At 35.6% G+C, this 26,023-nt stretch overlaps 1 protein-coding gene across 3 annotated transcripts in view; it reads right to left on the bottom strand.

The window, feature by feature from the left end:
* PSD3 (pleckstrin and Sec7 domain containing 3) overlaps positions 1-26,023 on the bottom strand; it is a 442,746-nt gene that overhangs the window by 218,493 nt on the left and 198,230 nt on the right. For all 3 annotated transcript variants that reach the window (XM_029936893.1, XM_029936887.1, XM_029936888.1), the window contains exon 7: positions 15,494-15,537. In XM_029936893.1, coding sequence (XP_029792753.1) covers positions 15,494-15,537 — 44 coding nt within the window. The remainder of the gene's footprint in view (positions 1-15,493; positions 15,538-26,023) is intronic.

Here is a 26,023-nt window from a genome sequence, read left to right as displayed (position 1 = left end):
AGAGAACCCAGAACTGGGCCCACAAATGTATGGCCAATTAATTTTTGACAAAGCAGGAAAGAATATCTTATGGAAAAAAGACTGCCTCTTTAGCAGGTGGTGCTGGGAGAACTGGACAGCAACATGCAGAAGAATGAAACTAGACCACTTTCTTACACCATATACAAAAATCAACTCAAAATGGCTGAAGGACCTGAATTTGAGACAGGAAACCACCAAAACCCTTGAGGAGAAAGTAGGGAAAAACCTCCTAGACCTTCACCACAGCAATCTCCCTCTTGACACATCCCCAAAGGCAAGAGAAATAAAAGCAAAACTGAACCCTTGGGACTCATCAAGATAAAAAGGTTCTGCAAGGCAAAGGAAACAATCAAGAAAACTAACAGGCAAGCGACAGAATGGGAAAAGATAGTTGCAAATGACATATCAGATAAAGGGCTAGTATCCAAAATATACAAGGAACTCACCAAACTCCACACCCAAAACACAAATAACCCAGTGAAGAAATGCGCAGAAGACATGAACAGACACTTCTCCAAAGAGGACATCCAGATGGCCTACAGGCACATAAAACGATGCTCAACATCAGTCATCATCAGGGAAACACAAATCAAAACCATACAGAGATACCACCTCACGCCAGTCAGAGTGGCTAAAATGAACAAATCAAGAGACTACAGATGCTGGCGAGGGTGTGGAGAGACGGGCACCCTCCTACACTGCTGTTGGGAATGTAAACTGGTGTAGCCGCTCTGGAAAACAGTGGAGCTTCCTCAAAAAACTATCCATAAAACTCCCTTAGGACCCAGCAATAGCATTGCTAGGGATTTACCCCAGAGATACAGAAATGCTGATGTATAGGAGCACATGTACCCCAATGTTCATAGCAGCAATGTCAACAATAGCCAAAACATGGAAAGAGCCTAAATGTCCATCACCTGATGAGTGGATCAAGAAGATGTGGTGTATATATATTTGTAGGAAAGTGGATGGAATTCGAGGGTGTCATGCTAAGCGAAGTAAGCCAGGGAGAGAAGGACAGATACCATATGTTTGCACTCATAGGTCTAACAGGAAAACAGGAGAAACCTAATGGAGAACCAGGGGGAGTGGAGGAGGGAGAGAGAGTTGGGGAGAGAGAGGGATGCAAAACTTGACTATTGAATGCTGAAAATGAACTGAGAGTTGAAGGGGAAGGGGGAGGGGGGCAAAGAGGTGGTGTTGATGGTGGAGGGCACGTATGGGGAAGAGCACTGGGTGTTGTATGAAAATAGTTTGATAATAAAATATTATTGGGAAAAAAATAAAGCTAAGATTTGGATGGGAAATATTTTCCAGTTTCCTATATACCTGAGTTCAGCATACTTAAAATGGCTGAGAAAAATAAGTACCTACAGATTAAACATTAAACATTAAGTGTGAGTTTTGTTTCAGATTCTTACTAAATTATACTTCACAGAGCTATGTGAGAGAATCTTCCCTAATTCTGTATCCTGAAATCTTTCCTCTTTTACACACCAAAATCTGGGAGATTAATCCACATTCAAGATCATTTTTAGCTAAAAAATTTTATTACATTTATTTATTTATTTTGAGAGCTCTCTCTCTCTGAGGAGGGAGAAAGAGGCAGAGAGAGAGAGAGAGAGAGAGAATCCCAAGCAGGCTTCATGCTGTCAGCACAGAGCCCAAGGTGGGGGCTCAATCCCACAAACTGTGAGATCATGATAGGAGCTGAAATCAAGAACAGATGCTTAACTAACTGAGCCACGCAGGCACCCCAACAAATTTTTAAGTGATATTAATTCTTCAGCTCAAAAATATCCTTTCAAATTAATGATCACTGTTTTGTAACTGTTATTTATGTTTTATTTATCCTCTTTCCTTAATGCAATAAATCTTCACTGAATTTAAATTTGAATAATCAAATGAATAATGTTCTTTATGCACCCACCATCTGTATATAAATAGATTTACCCTTACTTAATATTCATATGAATTACCTTCTAAATTTGTCAATTCCATCTAATATTAACATTAGAATTAGTATTTTACCAAAAAAATGAATCAGCATTCCCCATGTTAGGAATATAAGGAAAGCAATCATTTAACAGCTATGATGGTAAGGATGTTAAATCTAATTCTATTCTATGATTTCAATGAGGCACAATACATATCTAGAAAATGCTTAACAGTATAAATACCCAAAATAGAGAATTAAGTTTTAATCCTTCCTTATAGTCCAAGGCTCACGCAAATAGTTTTATTAAATTTTCCATGGTTATTTCTTTCTCTACCAATAACTTAATGCCAACCTCCCCAATTCTTTTTGGATACATTTTTTAACATATTAAATATATTTGCAGTATCTATGAATACTATCCAACCAATAGAAACTTCTCTGCCTTAGTTTTCTCAATAGTAATTATTATAAACCTACAGGTGACTATTTGGAAGTTTAAAAAGAGAATTACTAGATGGAGACTGGAAAGATGGCAGAGTAGAAGGACCCTAAGCTCACCTCATCCCACGGATACAATTAGGTAATAAATAACACAGCATAAATAACACAGAAAATGATGCAAAGACTGGCAGAACAAAATCCCAAAGTAAATGTACAGAACATGCCACACTGAAGAAGGTAAGAGAAGAGAGATGTGGTAGGGAGCTTAAACAGACTCTAGCCTCCAAGGTGGGGAGAAAGCCATGGAACATAGAATGGGGAGAAACAGACTTTTATACCAAAGAGCTCACACAGGGAAAACAAATCACATAACATTTGGCTTTAAAAGGAGGGGCCAAATTTTGTGAGTTCTCACAACCGGCTGTACTTAAAACCTAGATTTTAAAAATCAGTGGGTTTGGCCCAGAGAGAGAGGGGAAGTTGAGTCCCCCCAGAGATGGCACGAAGAACATCCATCGAGATACCAAAATTCCCACTTTGAAAAACGTCTGGAGCATATGTAAGGAAGAGTTTTTACTAATCTCAGAGTGTGTCCAAGAGGGACAGAGATCTCAATGAGACTAATCCAGAACCAAAGGTGTTGGCTGGTGCCATCTTCTTTCCCTGGCCCTCAGCAGAAACACTTAGCCACCTGTGGGAATCAACACAATGCCTGCATTCACTACTTAACGTGCTTACACCAAACACTGCTCTGTACACTTCTGTAAATACACCCCTTCCAGTCACATTTGCCTAAATCTTAGAGCTGTGGGTCAACTTGCTCAAAAGACTGGCACTAAACTTGCTAATACAATGTCTCCCAACCTAACCATGCTGTGGGGCCTTGGTCCTGGCAGTGGCAGAGGTGGCCCAATGAAAGACCAGTGTACACCTTGTTAAAATTGTGTGCCCACCCAAGGTGCTGTGCAGATCTGTCCGGGCTACCCAGTTCCCACAGCCTTGGTCACAGATCTCATTTTGAAAGCAGACCAATTCACACTATGTTAAAACTGCATGCCACCTATTGGCCACTCCCAGCATCAGTATGATGTCCTCTTCAATACACCATTGGTCATAATCCATCCAAAGCCACTGGCATTATGCAGGTAGCTCTGACAGAGGCCAGTGCCACTCCAAAGTGACTCCTTCCCTGGGGTGAGGGGAAGATCAGTCAGATGGCCGCCCTAGCAGTGGGCTGCAAGTAGATAGATGGTCTGATTTCAGGACCTACCTACTAATGAAACCTCATTAGACAACACAAGGAAGGTGTATTGCAGTTTGGTGCGACTGCATCTCTGAGAAATATCTGGTGTGACTCAACTCAAGGCTAAGGCAGCCCCAGAGAGATCAAACACTGCCTACAACAGTCAAAGAGAGCCACTGCAGATGACTGGACTGAAGGAAAAAGCAGCCAAGACATAAGAGCATTATGCACAAAATACAGAAGACACCTCTTAAGTGTCAGGATCCGGTAAACAGGGGTTACTGCATATTGGGGGATATAGGCCTTCTTCTTCATAAGGTCATTACCTCTAAGAGCAGGAGATCTAGCTGATTTTCCTAACACACAGAAACAAACACAGAATTCGACAGAATGAAGAGACAGTGGCATATGTCCCAAATGAAAGAACAGGACAAAGCCATAACAAGAGACTAAGCAAAATGGATTTAAGTAATATGCTGAATTTAATGATCATATGGGAATTTAATGATCATAAACTCACTGGGCTTGATAAGAGTGGAAGACATCAGTGAGACCCCTTCTCAAAGAAATAGAAAAAAAGAACACATTAGAGATAAACACAGTAAATGCAATTAAAAAAACATTAGATGGAATAAAAAGGCTAGAGGAATCAGAGGAATGAATCAGCAACTTGGAGAATAGAGTAAGGAAAGTTATCATGCTGAACAAATGAGAGAAAAAAAGCTATGCAAAATGAGAAGAGATTTAGGGAACTCAGTGATTTCATCAGGTGTAATAACATTCTAATTATATGGATCCCAAAAGAAGAATAGATAAGGGGGTAGAAATTTTATTTGATGGAATAATAGCTGAAAACTTCCCCAATCGAGGGAGGAAAAAATATCAAGATCTAGGGGGAACAGAGATTCCTCAATAAATTAACCCAAGGAGGTCCACTCCAAGACATATGGTAATAAAAGGGCAAAAAGTAGTGATAAAGAGAGAATTTAAAAGTAACAAGATAAAAGAAAAATAAAAGAGAAACCCCATAAGGTATCAGCAGGTTTTTCAGCATAAATTTGCCAGAATAGAAGGGAGTGGGATGATCTATTCAAAGGGAAATCTGTAGCCAGGAATACTCTTTCCAGAAAGGCTGTCATTCATAATAGAGGGAGAAACAAAAAGTTTCCCAGAGAAACAAAAGGTAAAGGAGTTCATGACCACTAAACCAGTCCTACAAGAAATGTTAGAGAGGACTCTGTGATTGGAAAGGAAAGATCATAAAGAGCAAAAAAGCAATAAAAATGACAATATCTGTAAATCAGTCAATGAACACAAAAGGGTGTAGAGTATGACACAATATATGTAAAACATGCTGGGGGGAGAATAATATATTTAAACTCAAGTGATCATCAACTTAATATAGACTGCTATATGCAGATGTTATATACAAACCTCATGTCAACTACAAATCAAAAACCATTAAGAGATATGCAAAAAAAAAAAAGAATGAAATCCAAGGATATCACATGAAAGTCAGAAAATCATAAAAGAGAGCAAGAGAAGAAAGGGTTAGAGAAGTAGAAAACAACCATAAATGAAGTAACAAAATGGCAACACATACATATCAAGAATTACTGTGAATGTAAATGGACTAACCACTCAATCAAAAGATAAAGGGTGATGGAATGGATAAAAATACTTGACCCATTTATATGCTGCCTACAAGAGACTCATTTCAGACCTAAAGACACCTGAGATTGAAAGAGAAGGGATGGAGAAACATTTACCATACAAATGGGTGTCCAAAGAAAGCTGGTGTAGCAATACTTACATAGGATAAAATAGATTTTCAAACAGAGACTAACAAGAGACAAGGAAAGATACAACATAACTATAAGGGGAACAATCCAACAAGAAGATATAACAATTATAAACATTTATGTACCCAACACGGTAGCACTTATAAATATAAGATAGTTAATAACAAACATAAAGGAAAAAAAATCAATATTTTACCATCTATCTTTTATAATCACAATGCTATGACACTAGTAATCAACCACAAAAAAAAAAATCTGGAAAGCACAGATACACAGAGATTAAATAACATGCTATTAAACAATGAATGGGTCAACCAAGAAATCAAAGAAAAAATAAAAAATTATATGGAGAAAAATGAAAATACAAAACATTACAAAAGTACGACATCTTTGGGATTTGCAGTAAAAGCACTTCTACGAGGGAGGTTTATACGAATATAGTCCTGTATCAAAAAGCAAGAAAAATCTCAAAAAAGTAACAAATAACAAATAAGGTTAAACAAATAAGGTTAAAATATCTATACCACCCAAAGCAATCTACACATTTAATGCAATCCCTATCAAAATACCATCTGAATTGTTAACAATTCCTAAAATTTGTATGGAACCACGAAAGTCTCTGGAGAGTCTTACACCTAAAGGGGATAGAAAAAGAACAAACTAAACCCAAACGAAACCTAAAAAGTGGAAAAGGAAATAAATAGTAGAGGAGAAATAAATGACATAGAAACTAAAAAACCAATAGAGCAGATCAATGAAACTAGGAGCTGGTTCTTTGAAAAGATCAAAGAATTGATAAAAATCTATCAAAAGTCATCCTAAAAAGAGAGAAGACTTAAATAAACAAAATCAGAAAGGAAAGAGGAGAAATAACAACCCAAACTGAAGAAATACAATTTTAAGAGAATACCATAAAAAACAATATGCCAACACATTGGACAACGTAGAAGAAATGGATTAATTCCTAGAAACATACTACCTACCAGAACTAAAGCAAGAAGACATATAAAATTTTAACAGATCCAGCGATGTAATTAAACCAGTAATTAAAAAAAAACTCCAATAAATTAAAAATCCAGGACTAGATGGCTTCACTGGTGAATTCTACCAAACATGAAAGAGTTAATACCTATTCTTCTCAAACATTTCCAAAAAATATAAGAGGGAAGAAAACTTCTATCTTCATTCTATGAGGGTAGCATTTAGTAACTGATACCAAATCCAGATTAAAAACACAACAAAAAAAAGAGAACTACAGGCCAATATCTCTAAAGAACATACATGAAAATATCCTCAACAAATACTGGCAAATGACATCCAACAATACACACAAAAATATCATTCACCATTGTCTAGTGGGATTTAACCCTGGTATGAAAGTGGTTAAATATTTAAAAAAAAAGAAAGTGGTTAAATATTGGCATATCAGTATGACATATCACATCATAAGAAAAAGGATAAGAACTTTTCAATATCTGCAGATAAAGCATTTGACAAAGTATATCAATTCATGATAAAATCCTAAACAAAGTAGGGTTAGAAGCAATATAATACAACATCATAAAGGACTTCTATGAAAACCCTACAGTGGATATTATCTTCAGTGGATAAAAACTGAGAACATTTCTCCTAAGGTCAGGAACAAGACAATGATGTCCACTAACTGTTTTTATTTAACAGAGTACTAAAAAGTCTTAGCCATAGCAATTAGGCAACAAAAAGAAATAAAAAGCATCAAAATTTATAAGAAAGAAGTCAAATTTTTGTTATCTGCAGATACCATCATATTGCAGATGGAAAACTCCAAAGACTACACCAAAAAAATTATAGAATTAATATTCTAATTCAGTAAATTTGCAGGATACACAAGGTATAGAAAACTGTTCCATTTTTGTGCACCAAAACTGAAGTAGCAAGAAAGAGAAATTAATGAGTTAATTCCATTTACAACTGAGTCAAATAATAAGATACCTAGGAATACCTAACCAAAGAGGAGAAAGAACTGTACTCTAAAAACTCTAAGACACTGATGAAAGAAATTGAAGAAGATACAAAGAAATGAAAAGACATTCCATGCTCATGGATTGAAAGAACAAATAAGGTTAAAATATCTATACTATCCAAAGCAATCTACACATTCAATGCAATCCCTATCAAAATACCACCAGCATCTTTCACAAAACTAGAGCAATTCCTAAAATTTGTATGAAACCACAAAAGCCTCTGGAGAGCCAAAGAAACCTTGAAAAATAGAACTCCTCTATGACCCAGCAATAGCACTGCTAGAGATTCACCCAAGGGATACAGAAGTACTGATGCTTAGAGGGGCACATGTACCCCAACGTTCATAGCAGCACTGTCAACAATAGCCAAATCATGGAAAGAGCCTAAATGTCCATCACCTGATGAATGGATCAAGAAAATGTGATATATATAAAATATACAATGGAGTATTACATGGCAATGAGAAAGAATGAAATCTGGCCATTTGTAGGAAAGTGGATGGACCTCGAGGGTGTCATGCGAAGTGAAATAACTCAAGTAGAGAAGGACAGATATATGTTTGCACTCATAGGTCTAACAGGAAAACAGGAGAAACCTAATGGAGGACCACGGGGAGGGGAAGAGGGAAAGAGAGTTGGGGAGAGAGAGGGACGCAAAACCTGAGAGACTATTGAATACTGAAAATGAACTGAGGGTTGAAGGCGGAAGGGGAGGGGGACAAGAGGTGGTGGTAATGGAGGAGGGCACTTGTGGGGAAGAGCACTGGGTGTTGTATGGAAACCAATTTGACAATAAACTATCTAAAAAATTAATAAATAAATAGAGTAAAAAAAAAAAAAAAGAAAAGCAATAACAAAACTGGAGGCATCACAATCCCTGACTTTACATTATATTATAAAGTTGTGGTAATCAAAATAGTATAGTACTGACACCAAAATTGAAACATAGATCAATATAACAGACTAAAAATCCCAGAAATATACCCACAATTATATTATCAATTAATCTTTGACAAAACAGGAAAGAACGTGTGATGGGAAAAAGACACGCTCTTCAACAAATGATGCTGGGAACACTGGACAGCAAAATGTAAAAATATCAAAGTGGACCACTTTCTTACACTATACACAAAAATAAACTCAAAATGGATTACGAATCTAATGTGAGATGTGACCTCATACAAATCCTAGAAGGAGTACAGGCAGTTTTTTCTTTGACATTGGCTGTAGTAACATCTGTCTAGATATGTCTCCTGAGGCAAGAGAAACAAAAGCAAAAATAAACTTTGGGACTACATCAAAATAAAAATCTCTGCATAGCAAAGAGAAACAACCAAGAAAAACAAATGACAACCTACTAAATGGGCAAGATGTTTGCATATGACATTCCCAATAAAGGGTTAGAATCCAAAATATACAAAGAATTTATTAAACTCAACACCCAAAAATCCAATAATCCAATAAAAAATGCACAGAAAAGATGAATAAACATTTCTCCAAACAAGACATTCAGAGGGCCAACAGACACATGACAAGATGCTCAGTATCACTAATCATCAGGGAGATGAAAATCAAAATCACAATGAGATATCACTTTACACCAGTCAGATGGCTAAAATAAAAAAACACAAAAAACAAATGTTGATGAGGATGCATAGAAAAGGAAGCCACATGCACGTTGGTGGGAATGCAAATTGGTATAGCCATTGTGGAAAACAGTATTGAGGTTCCTCAAAAAAAGGATGATATAAAAAGTATAATATAAATGTCTTGATCCAAAATAATTTAAGTATAGATTAAGGTGATTAACACCTTTATTTATATAAAATCATCAGGGCTTACAGATACTAAAGTTATTTAACAGAATTACTCATTATACAATGAATTATTGTGATTTATCTTTTTGCATGGAAAGAGACAGTTACCCTCCTACACTGTTGGTGGGAATGTAAACTGGTGCTGCCGCTCTGGAAAACAGTGTGGAGGTTCCTCAAATGACCCAGCAATAGCACTGCTAGGGATTTACCCAAAGGATACAGAAGTGCTGATGCATAGGAGCACATGCACCCCAATGTTCATAGCAGCAATGTCAACAATAGCCAAAACATGGAAAGAGCCTAAATGTCCATCACCTGATGAATGGATCAAGAAGATGTGGTATATATTCACGATGGAGTACTACGTGGCAATGAGAAAAAATGAAATCTGGCCATTTGTAGAAAAGTGGATGGACCTCGAGGGTGTCATGCGAAGCGAAATAAGTCAGGTAGAGAAGGACTGATACCATATGTTTGCACTCATAGGTCTAACAGGAGACCAGGAGAAACCTAATGGAGGACCATGGGGAGGGGAAGAGAGAAAGAGAGTTGGGGAGAGAGGGACGTAAAACTTGAGAGACTATTGAATACTGAAAATGAACTGAGGGTTGAAGGGGAAGGGGGAGGGAGGAAAAGAGGTGGTGGTGATGGTGGAGGGCACTTATGGGGAAGAGCACTGGGTGTTGTATGGAAACCAATTTGACAATAAACTATTTAAAAATTTAAAAAAAAACAAAAAAAATAATTTTACCTCAAGGTAAAAAATATTTAAAAATAAAACAAAGAAGCACCTTTACAAAGTAAATAATATAAGAGAATTATAATTTTTTCTTCCTGTAGAAGTCTAATGTTCACAAATAAAAAATCAGGGAGAATTATAACAAAAGAGAAAATGATAAAGAAAACATATGTGGGGCAATAAATTACATTCATAAACTAAAGATGACCCATTTCAATCAGTCTAAGATAAAGCAAAAATACTCTGGAGTTGAAATAAAACTACTCTTTTGAGATGGCCATTTTCTACACAGTAACATTTGAAAATTTTTAACAAATCCTGGCTTTGTCACTACAGTGAGGAACTTTGGATCTCTTAGTAATTGCTTCTAGACTTTATTTTCCTCATATACAAAATGAGAACTTTGGACTGGAATGGTACTTAAAAAAATTTTTTAAGTACAGATACATCTAAATAATATTAACTAGGATTTCAAATATATATTAATAAAAAATACAGGTTGAGCTACTTTGGTCATTTAAAATAGGCATGATGCTCCTGGAAGCTAGAAGTGTGTTCCTGTAATCATCTCTCCTTCCCTTTCCATCTCCTAGGGAGGCCCCCAATCCTAGGCTTCATGAACTCCAGTTAGAAAGACAAAGGACTAAAAACTCTTAAGGTCTCTCCAGTTATAACATTTCATGATGGTATAATTTGATTTCTTCTAAGCTTCTAAAATCAACATCAAGATGCCTCCCACATAAGTAAACGTCCTAGAAATTTTGTGGCAGCATCATCTTTCTTATTAACCATTGTCTAAACTATACAATCATAGGCTCATCTTTTAGGAGAAGCAGTTACTTACACTGTTGTTATTGCTCTTTCTGGTCTTTTATGTGAACTTCATTACCTATAAGCAGTATGTTCAACAAAGGAGGATATAAAGGGACAAATCCAGACATGTATCATTTCCTTAAAGAGGTTATATTCTAATGGAACATTCCTACAAATAACTATAATGGGAGAAACTTATGATATCATCAGATAAAGTAAAATAGATAATTAAGGGCTGAGATTATTTCTGGTTATGAGCTGAGCTATAAAGAATTTCAGACGTTGTAAATAAAAGATTGGTACAGATGTAGACTCTAAGCAGAGGTTACTTCATGAACATCAGCAAAAAAGGCAGGAAGCCATGGGACAAGTACAAGGATCTGTATGTAGTGGTAACTTAGTTGAAATGTAGGCTGTATAAAGGCAAATACTGGAGAGAAAAAAGATTACTGGCAGAATGTGAAGATGATAAATGAAGTTTTAGAGCAGAGAAGTGCTTCAGTAAAGTAAAAGTCGCAGAAAGAGGCTTGAGATGGATGTATGCATTAGGATGAAAAAGTATGAATGCCTGATTCAGGCTGCAGCAGCAGAAATGGAAAAGAAAGGTGCTTTATGAAACCATTTCTGCAGTAGTGAAAGAGGTGGCATGGGAAGAGTCAAAGATAATGTATAGGCCAAAACCTAGGTAAGTACAGAAACACTGGTGGTGTTCATAGAAATGGAGAATATATGACAAAGTTCAGAGACAGATGAAAAGGGCAATGTAGAATGGAAATGTCCTACAGAAAAGTAAAAATGTTGAATTGAAACTTGGGAAAGAGGTCAGATTTGTATAAATACTTGGAAAAATTTTTACAGATATGGCAGGAAGTTTTATTTTTTTATTTTTTAATTAATAGTTTATTACCAAGTTGGTTTCCATATAACACCCAGTGCTCTTCCTCACAAGTGCCCTTCTCCAAGACCATTGCCCTTTCTTCCCCATACCCCCTCCCTCTTCAGCCTTCAGTTTGTTCTCAGGATTCAAAGGTCTCTCATGATTTGGCAGGAAGTTTTAAAAATAAATTAAGATTGCTGAAAAAAGGACATTAGTGAAAGAAGACAATTCTAACTGCTGAGATATGAAAGGTACCCACTTTAATAGATAACAGGAAGAAAACAAGTCAGAAGAAGTGTGATTAGAGAGGTACCAGAAAAACTGGGTAAGCACAGTGTTCTATATAATTCTATACATACACATACTTATTTATCAAGGAAAAACTTGAGTTCTTTATCTGAAGAATCACATAAATTGATAAATAGCAGGGTTTTCTTTTTTTTTCTCTCTCTTTTTTTAATTTATTTTTTATTATTTATTTTTTTTGAAATTTTATTTTATTTTTTTTACTTCATAAAGTTTCATATTTTTTAACATATGCAATTATTTCCCATCATTTACAATACAGTAACACTCCAAACAGAAAAGCAAAGTAAAAAATAAAAACACCAACTTCTGTTTCATGTAATTAGACTTATATAGAAATTAGAAGGTTAAGTAACAACTAATCACCTAATTTCACAGCTATCTGAAGTGGCAATCGTTATATAGCAGCTTATCTACGATACATTCAAGATAAATGATACAATTTATTACTTCTTCATAATCTACAACACAGCCTGCTTAATACCTTTCCTTAAACTCCACCTCTATACTATAATATGCTTGAGGTCTGCGCATCTCGCCTCAGGCAGGGTCAGCCGAAATCCCAGCCTGAGCCAAGACAAACCGATTCCTCCCCCTATAGCAGGGTTTTCTAAAGTGTGTTCTAAGGAACATTAGTTTCAGTAGCTGTTAATTACATGATATAGTACTGTAGGCGATAAAGAATACATGTGGATATGAAAGCACATGAACAAGAGTGAGACAAAAAGGTAAATGACAAAATAGAAATTAGAGGTTTAAAAGATACAATATTAGTTACCATTTGAAGGATAACTTGCTTTATGTTTAGTGTTTTAGAACGTTTCACAGTGTAATCCTGAGGGTTATATGAAGTTCAATAATTGCTCATCAGACAAAATAAGAAACTGAGGCCTAAGGTTAACATGACTAATATATGGAAGAGCTCGAATTCAAATCCAGATCTATCTAATTCTGGAATCTGGGCTCCAGAACACAATGCTCTTTTGACAAGAGGACCAAGAAGTGCCCAGGTCTTAAGTAGACTCCCATGCCTGCCCATGAACAGGGCCTGAGATAAGATTCTTTCTTAACATTAGGTGAATGCAAATCAAAACCACAATGAGATATCACCTCACACCTGTCAGAATGCCTAAAATGAAAAACTCAAGTTTGATCAAAGAAATAAAAAACAAGTTTTGAGGAAGATGTAGAGAAAAAAGAACAAATGCACTGTTGGTAGGAATGTAAACTGGTACAGCCACTGTGGAAAACAGTATGGAGGTTCACTACTGGGTATTTACCCAAAGAATACAAAAACATTAGTCAAAAGGATACATGCAGTCCTGTATTTATTGCAGCATTATTTGCAATAGCCAAATTATGGAAGCAGCCCAAGTGTCCATTGATAGATGAACAAACGAGATGTGGTATATATGTTATTCAGCATAAAAATGAATGAAGTCTTCCATTTGCAAAGACATGAATGGATCTAAAGGGTATAATGCTGAGTGAAATAAGTTGGGTCAAAGAAAGTCAAATACCATATGCTTTCACTCATATATGGAATTTAAGAAATAAGACAAATGAACAAGTAAAAAAAAGAGAAAACCAAAAAACAGGCTCCGAACTATAGAGAACAAACTGATGATTACCAGAGAGGAGGTAGGTGGGGGGATGGGTGAAACAGGTGATGGGGATTAAGGAGTATACTTATTATGATAAGCACTGAGTGATGTATAGAATTGTTGAATCACTATATTGTATACCTGAAACTAACATAATATTATATGTTAACTGTAGTATCTTCTAGATGCAATAGTATCCTTTCCACAGGCAGTCACCTTGAGAAACAAGGTTAACTACATTGAAATTAAAAAAAAACCTTTCTTGCACCCAATTGCCACTATACATAAATATAAATAAAAACATACCATAATGACTTCAATACATTTAGATTTACAAAACAGATCCTCAGGACTACATTTGTTTTTTACAATAACTTATAAAGAATTTTCAAAATATCTCTCCCCTGTATGAATATATTTATATTTCATTTTTATTAATTTTCTCTAGAGGAGAATTCTACATAGGTCAGGGTATGCCTTTAATATTCTGCAAGATTCTAAGTATATCATTTTTGAAATTTTTCTAGGAAACCCAATTTCATTCATGAAAGATATGTCCAAAAATGATCACTTTGGAATATAGGCCATGAATTCTTATTATCTTTATTTTTAATTTTAACATTTGTTTATTTTTGAAAGACAGAGACAGAACATGAGTGGGGGAGGAAGAGAGAGAGGAAGACACAGAATCTGAAGCATCCCCCAGGCTCTGAGCTGTCAGCACAGAGCCCAATGCAGGGCTCGAACCCATGAACTGTGAAATCACAACCCGAGTTGAAGTCGGACGCTTAACCCACTGAGCCACCCAGGTACCCCGAATTCTTATTATCTTAATGAGTTTTCCTTGAAATGATACATTGCCTTTGAGTCTCATGACAGATATAAATACAGAGACACAGGCCATCACATATATTTGCAAATATTAGTCTCAAATCAAACCCTGAATCCCTAATTTAAAATAGTGCCATATAACCTTACAATTAGTGCAGTTTAAGCAGTATTTTGAAATGCATTATAGCTTATTATATGTGAGACATATGCAGTCAATTGATAAACTACTTTTTTCCAGTGTACAGATGAAAGAGTAAGATTTATCCCCCAGTTATTATTCTATAAACCTAGGTTCACTGCAGATTGCTATGTTAGGCCACATGGTAGGAAAGTATTTAAGAGTACTTAATATTGGTGAAAATAAAAAATAAAATTCACAAACAGTTCTAATTAGAAAACATATTTTGACCTAATTTCTGGACAACAATTAAAAATTTAATAGAAAGTTTTTTTAAGTAAGTTCCTAACTGCTGTAGTGTAATTTACCTGTAACTGTACTTCCCAAACACTACATGATACTGTCAAAAAGATTCAGAACGCATTGCACACATGATTCCTCTCTTGGAGACTGGCATTGTATAACTCGTGGAAATTCTGCAGTTAAAAAAAAATTGTTGATTTATTTCATATCTCAAGTTTATCTATCAATACCTTGGCATTACTAGTGTGACTGGAAATGGGATTAGAAAACTTGATCCTTGATGATAGGAAGGAAAGATTAAAACAAGCAGACTGTATCAAAATCATTTGTATTGGATTCTGGGATATATATGATTTTATCAGATCTTCTTTTTTAGAAGATACATTAGGAAGATCACTGTGTCTCTAGACATAGCAACTAAACTAAAAGCAAAATAGGAGCATGTTGGGTATCCAGAAAAAGACTTGGGGTACTCAGAGTTTACTTAGGTTTTGCACAAAGTATATTAGACACTGGTGTAAAATGAGAATTGACCATGCATATTTAATCTCTAGGATCAAATTTAAAGCGTAAAAAAAAACAGTAAAAAGAATAAGCAGTTCATATAAAAAAAATGCTGACATCCAGCATACTTACACTGCCCATTCGAGCTTCTCATTCTTAATTGAGTTGTATAGAGCCTGTAAAGAGAGAAAATAAGATGGAATTATTCTTTTCATACTGGTCAAACTTTCTAATTTCTCCTCAAAAAACATAAGCATGGAATTTCACAGCTGATAGGGGTCTTAGAGATCAAAAAATTTTTTCCTTTTATTGACTAAAAAAAATGAAGTCCAATATTAATTTCTCTCAAAGCCCTTTAGCTGTTTTTCACAAACTCTTATAAATCACATTTCTCTCAGAAATCAATTGACTGTATTCAACTAACGACAGTCTCTCTTATCAATTAAAACTAACTATATTCTACCTAACTTTACAGCATTGTAAATGCCTAGCTTGTCAAGGCCCATGTGAAAAGATAAGACTTGTGGCTATGGTGGTCACTGTAATATGCTATTCTTAAAGGATGAACTTTCAAAGAAAGCCACTGTTGGTAGGACACATTCTTGAAATGCCTTTGTTGGTGAGGATGAGGGGTTTGCCACACTCATCCTATAATATCAGTCCACTTAGGACTAAAGGTATCTGCCATATAAATGGCTGAAACTGGAGATGCAGTCTACAACTCAGGAAAATAATTTATCCCTAGCTATGGGAAGGTTTATTTGACTTAGCTCCAAGACAGCAAAGCCTCTGGGGGCAAACACTGTCATGAAAGGCTATTATATCCCTATAGACATGAATTGAGTTAGGGATAAATCAATCTTAATGGGTTACAGCAGCCCATATAAATTATATGCTTGAGGTGATAACCAGTTGTGGTGGACTAGATCTCAGACCCCCAAATGATGTTCAGGTGCTAATCTCTGGAACCTGTATATGTTTCTATATAAAGCAAAAAGATTGGAAATGTGATTAAGTTTATGATCTTGAGATTGGGAAGGCATCTGGGCTGGGTGGTGTCTATAGAAGAAGATGGCAGATGAAAGTTTAAGAAATACAGAAGGGAAGGCAATGTGAAGATGGACACAGAAATTGGGATTGATATAGATACAAGTGAAGGAATGCCAGCAACCATCATAAGCTGGAAGAGGCTGGAAAGGAGTCTCCTAGACTCTCCTGAGGGAGCCCAGCCATGTTGACACCTTGAGACTTCTGGGCTCCAAAATTATAAAAAGACAAATTTCTATTGTTTTAAGACACCCAAGTTTGTGGTAATTTGCTACAGAAGCCCTAGGAAACTAATACACAAAGGTATAAATGAAAGACAGACATCTGAGTAAAGAATGATTGTACACACAGATGGATTTTCAGAAACATTTTCAGGGTCAATCCCTACAAGGAACATATTCTTTTACCATAGTGGTCTCAACTGAAAGTGTAAAGGTACACACCAGAGTAAGTCAAGGAATTTTTTTTTTAAATATTGATTAATGAGCTCCATCCCAGATCTATTGAATCAGATTCCTAGTTAAGAAAATACACGAATATTTCCAAATGTTCTACTTGTGACTCTGATATGAACCCTTTGTTTAAAAACCACTGCTTTGCAAGTACAACAATCTTTTCTCTAAGTGAAATTCCTGCAACTTAACGCAGGAGCTAGAAAACAATCAAATATCTCCACTGAGAATAAACAGGGCAGAATGATTCTTCAAATTTGAAAGTTCATTAAATTTTAAGAATGAGAAAGTAAAAGTAAATTGCTTAAATTACAGAGATCAAGGTATCTTGGTCTAAATTTACTTTTACGTCTTTGTTCCTAACTTCTGATTATTTCTCATTGAGATATAAAATGCAACTTTATTCAAGGCTTAGTACCATCACTGACAGCCCAGGCATGGTTCTCTGAAGTTTTCCCCATTACCATACATTGTGTAACACTGTTTCTTTTTCTTTCTCTCCTCTCTCTCTCTCTCATCACCACCCATCACCCCCCAACCCCTGGCACATTTTGCAATCTATGATATTCGTGTATTTTAGTATAATCATCTCAAAACTCCAAATATTTTTCCCCTATGTGTTCTTTCAATTATTATGAAAAGTACAAAGGATAAATTGGATAGCTTCCAATTTCCGTTAGTGAGACTGACAGTGACCAGAGAAAAATGTGTGTCCAAAAAGAATGATGCCACTATCAACATCATGGTTATCTTTTCCAAGTATAATGCTGCTTCATGCAGATATTTGTTTTCTTTTTAAGTAGTTTATTGTCAAATTAGTTTCCATACAACACCCAGTGCTCTTCCCCACAAGTGCCCTCCTCCATCACCACCACCTCTTTTCCCTCCTCCCCCTTCAGCCCTCAGTTCATTTTCAGTATTCAACAGTCTCTCAAGTTTTGCATCCCTCTCTCTCCCCAACTCTCTTTCCCTCTTCCCCTCCCCCTGGTCCTCCTTTAAGTTTCTCCTGGTCTCCTGTTAGACCTATGAGTGCAAACATATGGTATCTGTCTTTCTCTGCCTGACTTATTTCGCTTAGCATGACACCCTCAAGGTCCATCCACTTTCCTACAAATGGCCAGATTTCATTTTTTCTCATTGCCATGTAATACTCCATTGTATATATATACCACATCTTCTTGATCCATTCATCAGGTGATGGACATTTAGGCTCTTCCCATGTTTTGGCTATTGTTGACATTTCATGCAGATATTTGGATCAAAATGATTTTTAAGTATAGAATTAAATATGCACGGCTCTGGAAGTTATCATCAAAGAAAGGCTGTGTTTGAAAAAGACATTATTTAAAAACCAATGGTAAAACTAGTCACCAAATGAATTTCAAATTGTTTAGGAAAACTTAAAAGATGTTAAAGCAATAATGCTTTAATTTTTTTCTTCTCTATGCCATAAAGTAACATTGAAAAACTGCATTACCCCCCATCATTAGAGGCTTCCCTAAAATTGGTACTTGGAATGGACTTTCTGTTTGACCCCTCTATTCCTGGAGGTTGTCACACCTGTGTAATGCACCAAATAAGATTATGGGTGAGTGAGAGCTATGCCCCCCTCTGTTTTTTTTTTAAGTGGCAGAAGGCAATTGTCAAGCAGAGATGAAAAGATATAAATAGCCTGAAGCTTTAACCACAGAACATTCATAGGTAGATCCACTTTAGGGCGGAGTAATAAAGATGAGATTCTTGAAATTGATCCCTTTAAAATATGTGCGTTCCTGTATACACTAGCCAGTTTTCATGGAGCCAAGTTTAAAGAGCACTACATTAAAGAACATATATTCACAAGCAATGTCATAAACATTTATTTCTAGTTCTCATTCAGAATGACAGAAGCATGCTGACTATAAAGTATCATATTTTGAGTTTGGTTTTTTCCCACATCTATAGTCGGATCTATTTTTTTTGCAGGGGGGTCCAGTCATCATGTAAACAGAATCAAAATCTATGTCTTGGACAATTAACTTAACCTTCTGTTATGGTGCACTTATGAACCCAATCAGCAATGGCAGAAAAGTCTGACTCACTTGAGTAGACATGCCAGCAAAAACCCATAAAAGACACTAGAAAACTAATTTTAAAATACTTGCATTATTTGAAGGGAATCTGAAGTATAATTAATATGTATAATTCATCACATAATAAACAGTATTGTGTACATTCTATAGGCTGGAGTGACATTATGGTAGGCATAGATAAATACATTTAGTTGAGGTATAATTGACATATAACATTATATTAGTTTTAGGTGTACAATATAATGATTCAATATCTGTACTAAGTTCCTTATTGAGCAAAAATTTTAAGTAGAATTATTTTCTACTTGCTAAAACTTTAAGTATATCCCTTACATAATAAAGGCCATAAATGACAAGTACACAGGTAACATAATATTCAACAGTGAAAAGCTCAAAAGTTTTTCTCTAAAATTAAAAACAAGACAAGGGTATCTACATTTGCCACTTTTATTGACCAGAGTATTGGAAGTCCCACCCAGAACAATTAGGTAAGAAAAAGAAATAAAAGGCATTCAAATTGGGACAATAAAAAAAAGTGAAACCATCTAAATTATTTGAAGATGAAAGGGTATGATATCTAAAAAATCCTAAAGACTCCACCCAAGAAACTATTTGAGTTAATACAAGAATTTAGTAAAGCTGGAGGATATAAAGTCAATATATGAAAATATGTTGTGTTTCTATAAACTATTAACAAACTACCAGAAAGAGAAATTAAGGACAATTCCATTTATTATTGCATCAAAAGAATACAATGTCTAGGAATAAATTTCACCAAGAAGGTAAAAGGCCTGTAGACTGCAAACTGTAAGATACCAATGAAAGAAACTGGAGAAGACACAAATAAATGGAAAGATATGTGCTCAGGGATTGGAAGAAAACTTTAAAATGTTCATTGTCCCAAAGCAAATACAAATTCAGTGCAATCCAAATAAAAGTTCCAATGGCATCTTTTACAGAAGTAGAACAAACAATCCTAAAAGATGTATAGACCCACAAAATACCTCAAAGAGCCAAAACAATCTTAGGAAGACCAACAGTGGAGGCATCACACTCCCCAATTTCAGACTATGTTACAAAGGTATAGTAATTAACAGTTATGACACTGGCATAAAAACAGATTCACATATCAGTGGAATAGAAAGCCCAGAAATAAACCCACACATGTATGTTCAATTAATTTATGACAAATAAGCCAATAATATGCAATGGAGAAAGTACATTCTCTTCAATAAATGGTGTTGGGAAAACCAGACAATTCTATGCAAAGGAATGAAATTGGACCACTATCTTACACCATACATAAATTTAAAAAATTGTTTTTATGTTTGTTTATTTTGAGAGAGATAGAGACACCATGAGTAGGAGACGGGCAGAGAGAGAGGGAAAGACAGAGAGAATCCTAAGCAGGCTCTGTACTGCGCTGTCAGCGCAGCACCTGATGTGGGGCTTGAACTCACCAAACTGGGAGATTACGACCTGAGCCAAAATCGAGAGTTGGATACTTAACCAGTGGAGTCACCCAGGCATCCCTGCAGCATTCATAAATTTTAACTCAAAATGGATTACAGTCTTGAAAATAAGGCCTGAAATTATGAAACTTCCGGAAGAAAACAGAGGATAAGTTCCTTGATGTCAGTAATGTAACGAGGTTTTTAGATTTACCATCAAAAAGCAAAGAAGCAAAAAGCAAAAATAAGCAAGTGAGACTGCATCAAACTAAAAAGCTTCTGCACAGCAAAAGAACCATCAACAAAATGAAAAGGCAATCTATAAATGGGAAAAAACATTTGTGGATTATCTATGTGATAGGGGGTTAATATCTAAAATACAACACATACAACTCAACAGCAAAAATAAACAAAACAAAACAAAATAAAAAACCAAAACAAAAAACCTCCCAAAAATCCAATAAAAAATCTGGCAAAGGATCTAAATAGCCATTTTCCCAAAGAGGATCTGGATAGACATTATTTTTTTCAAATAAGATACAAAGATAGCCAACAGATACATGAAAAGATGTTCAACATCATCAGTCATCAGGGAAATATAAATCAAAACCACAATGAGATATCTTGTACCTGTTGGAATGGGTAATATCATAAAGACAAGAGATAACAAATGCAGGCAAAGATGTGGAAAAAAGGAAACCCTTGTACACTGTTGGTGGGAATATAAATTGGTGCAGCCACTATGGAAAACAGTATGTAAGTTCCTCAAAAAATTAAAACTAGAACTATCCTATGCTCCAGTAATTCCAATTCTGGGTATTGATCCAAAGAAAACAAAAGAACTAACTAGGAATGATATATTCAGCCCCATGCTCATCACAGCATTATTTACAATCACCAAGATATGGAAACAACTGAAGTGTCTGCTGACAGATGAAGTGTGGTGTATCTATACAATGGAATAATATCAGCCATAAAAGAGTGAAAACTTACCATTTGATACACATACATGAAATTAAGGAGCATTTATGCTAGGTGAAACAAGTCAGACAGAGAAGCGCAAATACTGTATATCATTTATATGTGGAATCTAAACAAAAAACAAACACCATGTTCATAGATATAGAGAACAGACTGGTGGTTGCCAGAGGGGCAAGGACTTCAGGTGGGTAAAATGACTAAAGGAGGTCATAGGTTACAAAATAAGTTACAGGGATATAATGTACAACACAGTGAATACAGTAAATAATACTGCATTGCATATTTGAAAGTTACTAAGAGAGCAAATCTTAAAACTCATCACAAGAAAAAATTGTTTTGTAAGTATGTAAGGTGACAGATGTTAACTAATGGTGGTAATCATTTTACAATATATATAAATACAAATTCTTACGTTGTAAAAATGAAATGTATCATAGAGTACATGAATTAGTGGTCAGTAGTTCAAATTATCCTTTAAGATATCACTGAATCTTAATAATATGTTTTGACTGCATAGATGGCATACCTTGTATAATTTATATTGATTGTATTACTCTATGGTATAATAACTACAACAAATATTTTATCATATGCTGATATCAGGGGAAATTTTTAAGTAACTTTTTAAAACTACTTTTTATAACTATGAGACAATGACATTTTTCTATATCATTGTAAAATATATAATATACTATAAGTATTTATACAAAATAGTATAGTTTCATAACTACTTGACTATAATTCTTATTTGTAACATCAATAGTATAACAGATGTAATACTTGTAACAATATAGCATAAATAAATCTCTGAAAAAGATTCATTCACTCATTCAAATATTCAGTCAATAAAAATTTACTGAGTATCTATTACCTAACAAATTGTCAGGTATTAATATAGGCACTGAAAGTCCAGTGGTGGACAACACAGACATAGAACTTAGATTTAGTGGGGGTGGAAACAAACAATAAAGGAACACACAAACACATCAAGATGATTCTGTGATTTTAAGGTGCACTACAAAATAATTATTTTAAGGTATTTAATATAAGGTAACTTAAAAAAGTAGCTTTCAACTGATGGCCAAGAAAATCTGTAGGCAGAGGTGCCTGGGTGACTGAGTCGGTTGAGGGTCCGACTGGCTCAGGTCATGATCTCATGGTTCATGGGTTCAGGCCCCGCATCGGGCTCTGTGCTGACAGCTTGGAGCCTGGAGCCTGCTTCGGATTCTGTGTGTCCCTCTCTCTGTCCGTCCCCCACTCCTGCTTTGTCTCTCTCTCTCAAGATTAAATATTAAAAAAATTAAAAAAAAAGAAAATCTGTAGGCAAAGAAATTTAATAAGGGTGAAAGAAACAGCTACACAAAGAGTAAGGGAAGACTAGTAAGCAGCTCCTTGGCATAACTGAACATCGTAGGTCTGAAAGCCTGTGGTGAGAGCAAATTAGGTAGACAGGTCTCAAGGGGCTTTTGGGCCAGAAAATAAAGAACTTCTGTGTGTGTAGGGCAACCACTGGAAGAGAGATGTGCTCTAATTCATGTTCTTCCAGTTTGCTCTGGTTTCTGTGTGGAGAAAGAACTAGAAGAGAGCAAGAGAAGTGGCAGCAAGACAGGTGGTGTCTGGGTAAGAAATGATGTGAACTGGACTGAGGTGATGGCAGTGGCAGATTTAGGATATATCAGGCTGTGGTTCATTTTTACATGCTTCAAGCACAAATAAAAAATTGGATAAGACAGTTTTAACAATAGCACCAGAGATATATTGCTACCCATTAGTATTTAAAGTCATTTAAACTAAAAATGAAGTAGATATGGTAGAATATATTGCTAAACAAAAGGTATAAAAGAGTGCGTACGTATATATATATAAATATAAGCTCACACAGAACATTTCTGGAATACAAAAGAAACCAGTGACAGTGACTGTCTTTGGAGAGGGCAATTGGGGAAATAGGGTGAGAGAGAATTTTAAATGTATAAATCTGTACTAATTGAGTGTTTGCCATACCACATATGTATTACTTCTTCAAATAAATATCTAGCTGATGAGAAACTTTAAACTCCTTGCACTGTAATCAAGCCTTCTGTCTCTCTAGTCACTGCATTTCCCCTTTCTTGACCATAGTACATGTTTAAAAAAAACATTGAGGGGTCCAGGGTGGCTCAGTTGGCTGGGCATCTGACTCGTGATTTCAGCTCAGCTCATGATCCCAGGGTTGTGGGATGGAGCCCTCAGTTGGGCTCTGCACTGAGTGTGGAGTCTCCTTAAGATTCTCTCTCTCTCTCTCTCTCTCTGTCTCTCTCTCTGCCCCTCTCCCCTCATTGTGCTTACTCTCTCTAAAATTAGGAAAAAAAAAACTGTTGAGAAGACAAAGACCTTAGTGATGATAATCCTAATACCACAATTATGATGGGAGGCAGCAAACAGTAAAATGGAGCAATGGACTAGAAATCAGTAGACTTGTATCAAACTTGCTTCTTCAGTTATATGACTTTTAGGCTGCTAACACCACTAACACTAACCTCTACTTTCTTCATCTGTAAAAACAGTGTAACAACACCTACCTCACAGAATTGTGAAGATGATAAATAACCATCAAATAGGAGACCATCAATAGGAAACCATTTGTACTCTGATAAAGTGATATGTGTGTGTGTGTGTGTGTGTGTGTGTGTGCGCGCGCGTGCATATATATATTACAGAACACTTACTAATATCCAGAATCTATCCATTCCATGTCCCTTAGCTAATCAATACCCCAACGCAAACATATGCTGGGCATGGGGACAATCACTGATTTTGAATCAGATTTACAGTTTGGCATCATGGACAAATTATGCCAACAACTAACAAATACTGAATAGTTAACAAGTGACAAGACCTGTTCCTAGGCCTGTACATGTCTGACATCATTTACTCTTTATACCACTACCCCTGGGTATTATTCCTATTTTACAGAAAAGGAAAATAAAATACAGAGAGAGGGGTTAAGTAAAGTGTTAAACAGCAGATTTCAAAATGGAATCATAGGCATTTTGACTCCAAAGCCTTTTAAATTTTTTCCTTGACCTTTTTTATCTCCCCTTAAAAATATAGGCTTTCTGGCTACACTAAGTAGCCTGGGCTATATAATTCCCTAATACCAAATTTTGAAGGACAAGAGCACACAGTCTTTGACCACTCAGACTAGCATACTATTCACTTAAAGATCTTAGAGAGAACTCTAACCCAGACATCTAACAACATTTCAAGATGCCAAGCTAGATGTCTGACAACTGAAAGAATACTCTCCATATAGTTGTCATTTACTGTGATATAGTTATCACAATAACTATATTGGGCTGGGCTCTGAATTGAGCTCTTATGTACATTATTTAATTTAACTCTCTACAAATATAATTTACTCCGTTTGACTTATCTCAAAGCTGGGGATAAGGCAGATTGTTATTTGCTGCAGGTTGTAGGTTTTTAGATCAAATGCAGGATTCCCAATAAATTGTGAAGTTCAGATAAACAATGAATGGCTTTTTAGCATAAGTATACCCCCAAATTTTGCATGAGAGATATTTATACTAAACCTTATAATTTATCTGAAATTCAAATTTAACTGGATTTTCTGCTTTTTTTTTTCTAAATATGGCAACCTTAACTCAGTGACAGTTATTACTAAGTGGCAAAACGGGAACTCAAATGTTAAGACTAATTTGACTCCAAAGTCCATGTTTTTATTCACTACTTTAGACTTTCTCTTTGTCCTTCCCCAAACAACTTGCCATGATTATGTCATGAGACAGGATATGTATCCCACATAGAAAAGGTATTCTAACTAAAGTATAGATGAAAACACTGCTAGATATATTTTAAAAAGAGCCTCCATTTTCAAACCAATGCGGCATTAAAAACTAGTATCCAAAAACATGTTGATGTGACTTAAGGTGGCAATCCTTCCAGCCAGATAGCTTGGGAAACGTTAATATAACTATGCTCTTAGTGAATCACCAGCTTCTTTAGCAAACGCAACTAATCTTCAACAAATGTAACTATTTTCTGACCTGTACAAATGCCATGACTTTAAAATTCATTGCATTTATAATTATCTACTGACTTTTGTTTTAATTCTTATACCCTAATCCTCTGGCACTATAATTTATTTATCAAAAGCTTGTTTGGATTCGGATAGCTAAGCCACACTTTTGAAAAATACACCAATCATCAGTATTTTCAAAGGAGATTCTGAATTCTACTTGCCATAATCAGTTGTTAGACCTTCCTGTTAGTAAACCTTACTTATTAAGGCCTCCCATGAAGGTACCATAATAAAGATGCTTCATAATTTAAGAACATTAAGAAAAACATAAATTTTAAGTGTCTTTTTAAGTTTTTTAATATTTATTTATATTTGAGAGACAGAGAGAGAGAGAGACAGAGTGCAATGAGAGGAGGGGGAAGAGAGAGGGAGACAAAATCTGAAGCAGGCTCCAGGGTCTGAGATCTCAGTATGGAGCCCAAGCAGGGCTCGAACTCAGGAGCTGTGAGGTTGTGACCTGACCCAAAGTTGAATGCTTAATAGACTGAACCACCTCAGTTCCCTGTTAAGTGTCTTTATAAATTACATACAGCATTGTTCATTTATTTTGATTTCTATCTTTTTGTTTTTTTTTT

This window comes from Suricata suricatta, chromosome 1, assembly GCF_006229205.1.
Source record: "Suricata suricatta isolate VVHF042 chromosome 1, meerkat_22Aug2017_6uvM2_HiC, whole genome shotgun sequence".
In the NCBI taxonomy this organism is placed as follows: domain Eukaryota; kingdom Metazoa; phylum Chordata; class Mammalia; order Carnivora; family Herpestidae; genus Suricata; species Suricata suricatta.
This window is presented reverse-complemented; position numbering and strand designations above follow the sequence as displayed.